Below are 13,251 nucleotides of genomic sequence, written 5' to 3'. Positions count from 1 at the left end.
ATTTAAGGTCACAGTTTGAAAGGGAGATAGGTCTGTAACTGCCACAGCAAGTCGGGTCTTTACTCTCTTTAGGGATCACTGTGACATGGGCTAGGGAAGAGTGTATCGGAGCCTAGTTTATGGAACAGTTCCTCCATATGAGGACCTATGATTGGGAGGAACAGTTTTTAGTACTGTAGCAAGAAAACTTCTTGGCCCTGGGTTTGCCTGACTTTGAGACATTGAGTACATTTTGAAGCTCTAAGATTATTGGGGTGTCCAGATCCTCTCGTACCTCAGGGGTCAGCTGGGGAAGCTGAGACGCCATGATATAGCCTTCTATCTGAGTCTGAGGTGGAAACTGGTCTCATAGGTTAAATAGGGAGATGTAAAATTCTCAAAAACCCTGGACAATTTGTTTAGGAAGTGCTGCTTTTGGCCCTGAGGTGTAATGAATTTATGGACATATGAAGCAAATTGTTGTTCTCTGATTGTGTGGGCTAACATTCTCCCGCACTTATCGCCTGACTCATAGCTTATTCTTCAGCACCATTGTATTGCTGCTTTGGCTAGATACCTTAGCAGGTCCAATATTTGCTTGCAAAGGGACAGGAGGTCTCATTCAAGCGCTGGGCTCAGGACATGTTTATCTGAGACGCTACTCTGTGGATGTCCTGAAGGAGAGACGAGAGTTTCTCTTCCCGCTGTCGCTTGAGTCGTGACCCGTGTTTGATGAGGACTCCCCTGATAACTACCTTGTGAGCTTTACATAAGATCCCCGTATTACAGTCTGGCTGGGTGTTAATCTGAAAATGCAGAGTCAGTTTTTTTTTGAACATCCTCTACAGGGTTCTGTAATAGGCTTTTGTTTAATTTCCAGAATCTAGTTTTGGAGGAGGAAATTTCAGAGAGTTTGTATGTCAGCTCAGTTGGTGCATGGTCTGACCATGTTATTGTGCCAATAGCTGAAGTCTGTACAGCATGTAACTGTGTATGTTGGATTAAAAAATTGTCTGTGTAGACTTTGTGAGGGAAGGAGAAAAAAGGAATAATCTTTCTAGCATTGAGAAGACACATATAGGAGAAATAATGTGCTGCACACGCCAGAACAAACGATATGGAAAGTATTAATCTTTCTCAGCTGAATGCAAGAACCGCCAAATATCTATCAGTTGGGCTTTGTGGACGGACTGCGCCACTCGTTTGTGAACACCAGGAGGAATGGAGGATGAGCCAGAGAAAGTATCTACATTAGGAAGCAATGGAACACTGAAATCCCCTCCTAGTATTAACTGACCTTCGGAGAATTCTAGGAGTAGGTCTATCGTACGGTTAAGGAAAATACCTAGACGGTCATTAGTGGCATAGATAGTGGCAAATTTAATTTTAACCTCCCCAGTAAGGCCTTAATGAACATGCAGTGCCCAGCAGAATCCGGTGTCTTGGCAAGTCCAAGGGAGTCAGTTGGACAGTAGTATGGATACGCCCTTGGACTTAGCAAGTTTGTTAGTAGCATGGTACTTAATTGGATAAAACCAATTTTTCAGTATGGGAAGTTTATCATCTCTGAAGTGAGTTTCAGGTCCTTTTAAAGTATACATCTCTTTTTGGGGACGTTGATCCCTTTAGCATTGAGCGAAGTTATCTTAACAGTGTGCATTCCAGGGTAGGGAAAGGGGATTGGGAAGGGGAAGGTGGGGGGGGGGGGGGTGGGAGGAGAGGGTTACAGTGACAGAGAGAGTAGAGATAAAGTATAAGTGGAGAAAAAAGGAAGACAAAAAGAAAAGATATGAGAGACAAATTAGCAAATAGGTACAGATGTGTATAAGTACAAGGCCCCTGAAACTACCTCGGCAAAATATTGCTAACGACGCACTTCAACCGAAATCGCCATTGGAGAAGTGCACCAACCTAAGTGGGGGAGGGGGTAGACAGAAGCCAAACAGGAGTGGCTCCCACCCATCCCATCCACCTCGCCTGTGAATAGTAATGGCAATCTAAGCAGTCAAGGAACATTCCTCCCCACTAGAACTATAAATAGAAGTTTTATCCATGGCAGCGTTAAGCAAATCCCCACCCCACTATCAAGGTAGGGAGGGCCCAAGCTGTCCAGTGAGCACGGTCGCATGCAGATGAGAACAGCTATGAATATAGGGGATAACCATACAGGTGAATTTGAAATCAGTCATGGGAGTTAGAAAAACCATGGGCATCCGGTATGAAACCAGGAGGAAGACCTCATCTGTGAAGCAGGGCAGCAGCCCATTATAGCGTCTAATATGGGTGTCCTCACCCCTATAGCAAGAGTGGAAAAGATGTGTGGGGGCTTCCCCTATGGTCCAACATTTTTCCCCCACCTCTGCCCCCCTGAGCATGAATGCAGTACAATACACAATATGAATAAGATTAACCATAAGGCCTCTAGCAGCTGAAAGGTGACATAGTGCAAATAGATATGCAGCAAACATTGCCTACCTCTCAGTATATTATACACCGCTATCCAGGTTATGTAGTAACAGCAGTTAACTGTGCTTAGTTCCCATCCATCAAGTAAGTATCTGGTTAGTTCCACAGATTCGTGTAGTAACTTATGTTTCTGTACATCCGAAGCATGGAGCTTAAATATTGAGGCACTAAGACTTCCAAAAGTATGCATAATCCTGGCTAGCATCGTAAAGGGATGGATGGCTGCTGAGTCAGTGGTAGAGGTATGAAAACATCAATGGTCGCACACAGCGTATGTGCAGCTGGGGGTCTCCCTGTTGTCATTTGAAGGTATGGGAGGTATAGCCCAACAGACAGAGATCCAAAAAGGGGCTCAAACGGACATATATAATTAGAACAATACTATGAAGGAGCATGCTAAACAATGTAACAGAAAATGTTAGCCCTCTGGGAGGATAGCTGAAGGTAGAGAGATGACAGCCATGCAGCATGTCACAATGGATATGGGTGTCAAGATGTAGAGACAGTTACCTGACAAAACGGAATCATGCAGGAGCAGTGAGACAACGGCGGCCATAGCTGGTGTAGGGCTTCATCCACGGAACTGTGGGAGTGCAACATAAAACATGGCAGGATGGACCGCTGTAGAACAAAGTGGTGGTCAGGCAAAAGGCAGATGGTCTAAAGGAGATCAGCTCTGGGTGGCGGCTGTTGCATATCAGGACTCACGTGGACCTTCTAAAGAGGGCACTCAAGAACGTCTCCCTGCTCTGTCTTTGCGGAAGGTGGCCGAGAGGGGGAACCCCCATCTGAACGTGAAGATCCACTGACGGGCAAAAAGTCTAATCAGCCCTCCCAGTTATTATCTTATGCTACAAAGACTTTCCCCACTTTTTTTTGTAGGTTTGTATGGTATGTAATAGTCTTGTAATTTGTTAAGATTTTCTCAATAAAAAGAATTTGATTCACAAAAATAAAAATAAACACTTCCCCCACATTGTAGAGATAAGTAGAGGGAGAGGGATTCTGAAGTTTAGCAAAAGATAATTGGACAGGTCTGACAACATTCCTGTGACATCATTCCAGAAAAACTGTCAACTCTCAACTGAAATTAGGAGCCGTATTCCTGGCAGATCGGGAGGTATATTTCTTTACTTGGGCATAGGCATATTTGGGAAATGCACATATTCGGGTACCATTATTTTTTGGCATGGAGTCCCCATGTTCTGATAAGAGTGCATTGCTTGTGGTTGGTGAACGCTCACGTGGTAATTGTCAAGGTAGTTTGAGCACTCCCTTTCTGCAAAGTGTCACTGCAGTGTTTTTATGAAGACCTAATCTGTACTTTTTCTTCCACTTATTTATGCATGTGTTTGTTTTATATTTTATATGTTATATTAAATTTTTATGGCGTCACCTTGTACATTATCATATTTTAGTGCGGAAATTTACACAATTATCATCGTTACATAGTTTGTCTGACTGTTATTTTGCCAACAGTTCTTTTTTCTGTTTGTTTACCTGCCAGCACATTTTCTATTATTGTTTTATAACCCCCGTCAGTTTTTTTTTTTACCATCTTTGTCTCATTGGGGAGATTTCCCATCACTTCCTGTCCCATAGCCAAATCAGGAACTGAGAAGAAATCCTTCCAAAGGGAGGGAATCCTGGAGTGTCACCAGAACTTGTGTCCCCACTGGAAGACTTACTACTGTTCTGAAGTCAACCCAAAATTTGAGAATTTTCTTTTACATTAATTTTCGGTGATAACAGCAAACAGGGCAAAAAGAGAGTCAATCTCCATAAGGAAGGCACAGACAGTAATAAAAACTCACATGGGGTTCTAACCCCCTCCCACTCTATCCAAAATGTAAAAAAAAAAGAAGCCTTTTGACAACGTCGCATCTTTATGATGAAACGCGTCAAGATGACTGTCTCTAACATCACTTCTGGCAAGGAGAGTGGAACACACGCTATGTGCTGAATAGATACCATGTCTCCACAAACTGTACGGGCTGAGGATTTCACTAGTGACGCTGGTCCTGTCAATATAACAGTTTTTTTATATAGATATATATTGTGTAAGCTGTTTTAACTATGAGGAGCTCTCTCTTTCCTTTATCACTAATGTGATAAATGTCAAGGAGGAGCAGGTGCTGTTTATTCTTTCATTAAAAAAAAAAAGTTTTGCCTTTAGCTATACTTAAGTAATTTTCGGGCAAAAAATGCATTTCTTTTAACATTTTAAAGAATTGCCCCAAGCATATCTAGAGGAACCTTGATTGAGAAAGTCGGACCCATATTCTTCACTTTACATTCATTTAATTTACTTGACATTCTTGTTTATTATTGAGACACCTCCACAGACATTTCTTGAATAACAGACATATTTTGTAGAGATAGTAAATGAAAAACATACTTGTTTCTCTGTAAATTGGCGCAAAGGAATGTACAGCTATACAATAATGATTCACAAGAATTATGACTTTTTCTGTGTCTTTTTCTTTCGGTAATCAATAAAATTATCGCAAATCAGAAAGGAGAGGGATCAACCTGTAGAAAGGTCTTGTGTATCATTTTTGGAAGCTGATCGCTGTCCCCCATGGCTGCTTGGATGGAGTAAGGGTATTTAACATGAGCAGTCAGAGTAAGGCTCCATTCACACTTGTGCGACTCGTCATGCAACGTTGGACATCAAAGTCGTATGACATGTTAAATCCCCATGTTTTCCAATGATAACAATTCTTATATGTGCGATGCAAAGCAGAGTTCCATCCAAAAGTGGCCTCCTCCCCAACTCCTGTTTGTGAAACTGAGATTTTAAGAATTTTAAGGAGAAGGGGAGAGCGGGTACCTGATTTTGACAGGTACCCACTTCTCCCCTCCTCCCCTTAGGAGATTGGAAATAGAAGTTCTCCTCCCCCCTCTCTCCCGAAGCCTTCTGGAACACATGACAGGTCCTAGAAGAGCTCAGGACCAGTCACAGATCACAGCGCCGGCCGTGCATGCACAGTGGGAACCTGGCTGTGAAGCTGCAAGCTGTCACAGCTGGGTGCCCATAGTAGAGATGCCAGCACCGCCGAGGGAAGAGAGAGGGTGAAAACTGCTGGGGTGAGCACCCCGCTGGATCACGGGACAGGTAAATGGCTGTTTATTATAGGGATGGGCAAACAGTTCAGCCCGAGCATAAGTTCGGGCCGAACATTGGTTGTTTGGATGTTCTGTGAACACCGAACAATATGCGGTGTTCGGGGAAAATTCGGATCACGGTTAAAGTCTATGGGACACTAACGTGAAAAATCAAAAGTGCTAATTTTAAAGGCTTATAGGCAAGTTATTGTCATAAAAAGTGTTTGGGGAGCCAGGTCCTGCCCCAGGGGACATGTATCAATGCAAAATGTTTTTTTTTTAAATGGCCGTTTTTTCGGGAGCAGTGATTTTTTTAATGCTTAAAGCGGAGGTCCACCCTAAAGTGGACCTTCCGCTCATTGGCACCTTTCAGGGGGGAGGGGGGTGCAGGTACCTGTACAGTACAGGTATCTGCACCCACTTCCGGCGTAGATTCTGCAGAAGGTACACCCCTTTCCGCAGAATCTATGCCCCTTTCCGAAAGTCCCCCGCTGCCTGCTGGGAAACACACGGATCCCAGAGACAGCGGGGACCATCCTTATTGCGCAGCGCGACTCGCGCATGCGCAGTAGGGAACCAGGAAATGAAGCTGAAAGGCTCCACTTCCTGATTCCCATACCCAAGATGGCGGCGGCAGCACCCGAGAGATCGGCTTCGGGTGCCGACATCGTGGGCGTGCTGGGCGGGTAAGTGTCACTATTTTAAAAGTCAGCAGCTGCAGTATTTGTAGCTGCTGGCTTTTAAAAAAAAAAACGGCGAACTCCCGGCAGACTCCCGCTTTAAAGTAAAACAATAAAAATGAAATTTTCCTTTAAATATCGTGACTGGAGATGACTATAGTATGCCTGTAAAGGGTTGCATTTTTGGACTTGGGGGGGATCCCATGCTCTTTTTTTCAATAAGTTTTAGCTATATTGCAGAGACCCGACAATTCATTACAGCCGCCAACAGTTTTAAATGACAATTTTTCCTTTAGAAATATAATTTTGCTGTGGTACTGTTCTAAACACGGGAAAACTGCGCCACTTTACAGGCATACTATAGACACCCCCCCGGCACTAAATTTAAAGGAATATTTCACTTTTATTGTTTCACTTTACGCATTCTTAAAATCACTGCTCCCGTAGAAAACATCAGTTTTTAAAACTTTTTTTTTTTTGCATTGATACATGTCCCCTGGGGCAGGACCCAGGTCCCCAAACACTTTTTATGACAATAGCTTGCATATAAGCCTTTACAATTAGCACTTTTGATTATTCATGTTCGTGTCCCGTAGACTTTAAAGAGAATCTTCATCCTCAATGCTGTAGAAAAGTTTATTTGTTAAAACACAGAATTGAGCCGCTGTGACGCGATAATGCCTCTGCGTCACCACGTCACACTTCCGCCCATGCTACACCCTGGGACTTGAGCCGAACCGTGGCTAGCGGCACATTTGTGGGCTGATTTCCCAATCACCTGCTATACACACCGGGTACCAGGATTTAGGCACCATTGCACATGAGTGTAACTTTTAACTGGTTTTAACAAATAAACTTTTCTACAACATTGCGCAATGAGGATTCTTTTTTATCATTCCCATTCATATATATGAGGCAACTTACCACAAGAAGCGCTAACACGGATCTCTCCAGGGGTTTCCTCATATGCCTGAATGACCATACTAGAGATAGTTGGGCAACTCCTAGGGGTGAGTGTACATCTATGTGGGGCACCCAGTCTGAGCACTTTGGAACACAAATTTATTAATGAGCACGAGCACTTTCTACATCACTATATTTGGACTGTACAAGATTTCATATTGCTTACATCTAGCACGGTGGATTGTTTCCTATAATACGGCTTACCTATAGGTACAATAAATATATCCTAAACGTGCATCGTTTAGGCAATATTTACTTTAAAGGCAGGTGGTGACGTCACCGGTGCACACGCTCTGAAAGGTCTGTGCCGTAAACAGTGACTCCCGTGAGCAGAAGTTACATCACCGCGGCTCGGCCATTGGTACTGCTGAATTCAGTAGGTGAAGCTAAACTTGTAACTATGCTGGCTATATTCAATGGATTGTGGTGGTGAGAAGGCTACATGTAAACCCAACATTTCATATCCTGATATGTGCCTGCTGTACCATGTACTTGTATGAGAAAGTATCCTCTTCTCTTTGTATTGCTTCCTTTATGTGAAATACCTGGTTTTCTTGTCAGTCCCTCTTCTTCCCTATGAAAAACTGACCACACTAGCCATGAGAACTCAGTGTGGTCCATTCTCTAGCTGTGTTGGGAACTCAGTGTACTCTCCTCCAATAATCAGGCTTGTCCTGGCCACTTCTCTTCATGCCACCATCATGCTGTACAGTATTCTAGTATCTGAGAGGACCCTACCACTGGACAACCAATTGGAAGTGTCCATGTCAGCAATGTGGACACCTGAAAATGGACCCTCTTAATGTTCAGTGAAGAAGATAAAAAACCCAGGATCCAACACATCTTGTGCTCCTGGATTTAGGTAAGTAAAAGGGTCTTCAGTCTTAGGATGTTTTAAAGAGCCATTAGTTGGGAGGGGGTATGCCCAGAGTTTAGTTTAACAATTGGATAAAGTTAACCTTTAGGCAGAACAAGGATAATTCACCAATTGTAGTAACCAGGGCTTTTTTTCTAAATAAAAAAAAAAGGTGAGGAACTCCCCCTTTTCCCCCTAGTTCCAACCCCTACCCACATCCCAGTATCCCCCTTTTTAAAGAATACAGAACCAATTAATGTTGCTAAGTAATTTGTATGGAATTTGTCAATGATAACAAGAAAAGCAGTAAAATAGATTCACTGCAGCCAGCAACAATAGACCCTTCCCTCATCAACAACAGATTCCCCCAAGCAACAATGAACTCCTTTTAACAATATACCCTGTAGCAACAACAAATTACCCCGCAGTCAGCACCGATAGGTCCATCCCTCAACAGTAGATCCCGCCTGGCAACAACTGACCACCCCCCCCCCCCAGAAAACTTAAGACCCAACCCCAGAAACAATAGATCCCCCTGCAAAAATAGCTTCCTCCATCGACAATAGAGCTCCCAGCAGCCAGTATCAATAGACCCTGCAGCAACACCCCAGAACCCCTTGCCATTACATACATTCAGTGCTGGAGGTGCTGCAACTGCATTCCCCCACATTTCCACTAAAAAAAAGCCCTGGTAGTAACCCCAATATTTTGTGTTATCTGTCAACAATGAATGGAAATCTGATCACTGCATGTTATATCAATTTGCACAAAAGCATTAAGTTGAACACAAAATAATGGATTCTGATCTACAAAATGCTAAACCCATTTCCTGAATTTTTATTCGGCACCATAATTCAAATAATACTTTGTGACAAACAACCCCTGTCGATTATTGATGGGGTATATCTGCCACATAGAATCTTGAGATTCTTAAGGTAAATGGGTGGCAGTGAGAGGTCTGTAGGCAGCAAGGGTTTAAGCACTGGCCACACCTTGCCACACCTCCCAACATTTTGAGATTGGGAATGAGTTACAATGAGGAGGACATCTAAACTATATGGATCAGACCAAAATGAGGGACAAGTGAGGAGGAATGAGGGACAGAGGGACTCCAAATCAGGGACAGTCCCTCAAATTTAGGGACAGTTGGGAGGTATGCCTTGCTCCCCACCTGTTGTAAAATTTTGACTTACCTGAGTAGAATCAGTGGTGGTGCTATGATGGAGATGGTAGCAGGCTGTGAGGGAACATGCCTGCAGGACTGAAGCAGAGGTCTATTTATTAGCCAGGAGGCTTGCATTTTGTTTGATGGACTTTTGCTTTGAGATTATGTTTTCTACCCCTCTTAACCTTGCACATGGCTGGATTACCTCTCTGAGAACTCTCTACCTGAAGCTAATCGCCCACAAATTAATAAAAACAGTTTTTCCCATTTGTGGAAGGGAGATTCCTGTAGGACCTGTGCCCATCCCACCACATGCACCTTCTGAAGACATACCAGTAGATTAATGCAGTTGCCCCATCTACTGCCCCATGTGTGTCTGTATTCCTGTGGTAGGAACATTAGACTGTAAGCTAGGAAATCATGGGAAATATTGTGCCGGCATCCCACCAATAAATCTGACTTACCTTTATTCGGTGAGGCATGCACTGGCATCAGCTGAATGGCTGTGACAACAGCCAGGAAAATGGCACACCACATCATGCCTGAGAATCACCAAGGCGTCTACTGCTGGAGAGCAAAGAGAAAATATTCCACCTGCTGAAACCTGAGGACTTTAAATACCTAAAAGGGAGAGGACAGCAATCACCAGAACACCTCGCTGACCTTTGAGGAGCGTCAGAACTAGAATTTCCTGAGAGCCAAGACTCACCCTCCCTATATAGTGTATGCAGGAATAACCGGACTGTGAGAACAAAGCGTAGCTTGCAACTGTGTCATATGAGGGCAGATTTTATGGACAAATTTATAAAACCGTGAAAGTGACATTTACCAAATATTTCAAGATATGTATAAAACGTGGGTTGTGCTAACTATTTAAATTCTACACTTTTTTATACATATATTGAAATTAAATTTGTTCACAGAGTGATATTTTTATACTAGGTTGCAGCAAACTAACATATAGATTGCGCCGGTAGTTCATTGTTTTTTCTATTTACCAAATATTGACAAAAAAACAGAAGAAATTCAAAAAAAAAAGTTACTCTGCAAAGAATACATGTGAAATTTATATATATATATATATATATATATATATATATATATATATATATATATAAATAAGTATATATCTATATATGTGTATGTGTATATATATATATATATATATATATATATATACACACACATACAGTATATATATATATATATATATATATATATATATACACACACACACACACACATAAAAAATAAATAAATATATGTTAAACACCCATGCTATGATGCAATCTAAATAATCAATGATGTGGGTGAGCCACTGCTATCTATGCTGTCCCTTAGGTGAGCCAATGTGGATGAATAAAAATTATTATACAGAAAAGAGACTTTGTGTTGTATAAAAAAACACTTTTTGCACTATAATAATCTCTTTAAAATATGTATTGATTATTTTCATATCATAGAATTTTTTGTACACATCATCTGTTGCCACTGTCACCATGTATTCATTTCTAATATAGATTGGTACAGCAATAACTCTATAGTAGGGGAGCACCGAATAGAAATTTTTGTGCCGAAACCGATGCTGACCGAAACCGATACTGAAAATTACAGTTTTAAAAAAAAAAATTGATTTTTATATATAATTGTATTATATTCAACTTTTTAATAATATCATCAATTTAAATTAATATGAATTTATTGTTTTCCATTATTGCCACCTTTAAGGCAAGAAAGGTCAAGAAAAATAGAGTCTGTGCCCAGCAACCTCACCAGTGCGCATCATATACAGCCTACCAGTGCCCAGTAGCCTCACTAGTGCCCGTTATATGCAGCCTGACTGTGCCCAGCAACCTCACCAGAGCCCATCATATACAGCCTACCAGTGCCTGTCATATGCAGCCTGCCTGTGTCCAGCAGCCTCACCAGTGCCCATCATATACAGCCTACCAGTGCCCATCATATGCAGCCTGCCTGTGCCCAGCAGCCTCACCAGTGCTTATCATATGCAGCCTGCCTGTGCCCAGCAACCTCACCAGTGCCTGTCATATGCAGCCTCACCAGTGCCCATCATATGCAGCCTGCCTGTGCCCAGCAGCCTCACCAGTGCTCATCATATGCATCCTGCCTGTGCCCAGCAGCCTCACCATTACCCATCATATGCAGTCTGCCTGTGCCCAGCAGCCTCACCAGTGTCCATCATTAGCAGCATGAATGTACCCAGATTAGAGAGGCGGTCTCCATGTGTCACGGAGCAAGGTTTGAATTGCCCGGGCCGCAGTAACAATATTCAGCCTCCTGTGATCACGTCACAATGATTCAATGTCCCGCCATTGGATCAGTGTGCCGTCTATCACAGAAGGCGGGACATTGTTACTACGGCCCGGACAATCCAGCTCTGTGACACATGGAGATCGAGGTGAGGAGAGGAGGAGGGAGCGGAGGACTGGGGTGTGCCAGGGTGACACTCCCACAATGGGCGGCACCCAGGGCGGACCCTGCCTCCTTTGGATGTCGGTTGTTTTTTGCTATCGGCCGAATGAAAAAACACAGTTTTCTCCCGATAATTTTCATACATACATACATTATATATATATATATATATATATATATATATATATATATATATATATATATATATATATATACACAGTGCATCCAGAAAGTATTCACAGCGCTTCACTTTTTCCACATGTTACAGCCTTATTCCAAAATGCATTAAATGGATTTGTTTCCTCAAAATTCTACAAACAATACCCCATAATGACATAATGACATCATGAAAGAAGTTTGTTTGAAATCTTTGCAAATTTATTAAAAATAAAAAAATCTAATAATCCCATGTACATAAGTATTCACAGAGTTTGAATGGCACTCAAGATTGAGCTCAGAGGCATCTTGTTTCTACTGATCATACTTGAGAGGTTTCAACAACATGATTGGAGTGCACCTGTGGTAAATTCAGTTGATTGGACATGATTTGGAAAGGCGCACACATGTCTATATAAGGTCCCACAGCTAACAGTGCATGTCAGAGCACAAACCAAGCCATGAAGTCCAAGAAGTTGTTTGTAGACCTCTGAGACAGGATTGTATGGAGGCACAGATCTGGGGAAGGGTACAGAAAAATTTCTACAGCATTGAAGGTCCCAATGAGCACAGTGTTCTCCATCATCTGTAAATGGAAGAAGTTTGGAACCACCAAGACTCTTCCAAGGGTGGGTCGCCCGGCAAAACTGAGCAATCAGGGGAGAAGGGCCTTATTCGGGGAGGGGACCAAGAACTAGATGGTCACTCTGACAGAGCTCCAGCGTTCCTCTGTGGAAAGAGGAGAATCTTCCAGAATAACAACCATCTGCAGCACTAGTCCAATCAGGACTGTATGGTAGAGTGTCCATATGGCCACTCAGGGCATATCACAGCCCATCTGGAGTTTGCCTGAAGGACTCTTAGACCATGAGAAACAAAATTCTCTAGTCTGATGAAACAAAGATTGAACTATTTGGCCTTAATAGCAAGCATGATGTCTGGAGGAAACCAGGCACCCCTCATCACCTGGCTAATACCGTCCCTACAGTGAAGCATGGTGGTGGCAAAATCATTCTGTGAGGATGTTTTTCAGCAGCAGGAACTGGGAGACTAGTCAGGATTGGGGGAAGATAAAAACCTGCTCCAGAGCGCTCTAGACTGGGGTGAAGGTTCATCTTCCAATAAGAAAACGACCCTAAGAACAGATCTGAGATAACAAAGGAGTGGCTATGGCACAACTCTGTGAATGTCCTTGAGTGGCCCAGCCAGAGCCCAGACTTGAACCCGATTGAGCATCTCTGGAGAGATCTGAAAATGTCTGTGCACCGACACTCCCCATCCAACCTAATGGAGTTTGAGAAGTCCTGCAAAGAAGAATGAGAGAAACCGCCCAAAAATAGGTGTGCCAAGCTTGTAACATCATACAGGCATACCCCACTTTTAAGTACACAACGAGGTGTATTTACTAAAGCTGGAAAGTACAAAATCAGGCTCACTTCTGTATA

General features: G+C 42.7%; 1 protein-coding gene across 1 annotated transcript in view; it reads right to left on the bottom strand.

Moving 5' to 3' along the window:
* The window catches only part of LOC143995988 (kunitz-type serine protease inhibitor bitisilin-3-like), a 38,526-nt gene extending 28,619 nt beyond the window's left edge, over window positions 1–9,907 (bottom strand). The window contains exon 1 of the mRNA XM_077490777.1: window positions 9,682–9,907. Coding sequence (XP_077346903.1) covers window positions 9,682–9,757 — 76 coding nt within the window. The 5' untranslated portion in view covers window positions 9,758–9,907. The remainder of the gene's footprint in view (window positions 1–9,681) is intronic.
* Window positions 9,908–13,251: the final 3,344 nt, after the last annotated feature.

The sequence above is a fragment of the Lithobates pipiens genome, unplaced genomic scaffold (genome assembly GCF_037356315.1).
Source record: "Lithobates pipiens isolate NorthernLeopardFrog02 unplaced genomic scaffold, aLitPip1_a1.2 Scaffold_19, whole genome shotgun sequence".
Classification (NCBI taxonomy): Eukaryota; Metazoa; Chordata; class Amphibia; order Anura; family Ranidae; genus Lithobates; species Lithobates pipiens.
The sequence above is the reverse complement of the archived record's forward strand: the minus strand, read 5'-3'. Positions and strand labels throughout refer to the sequence as shown.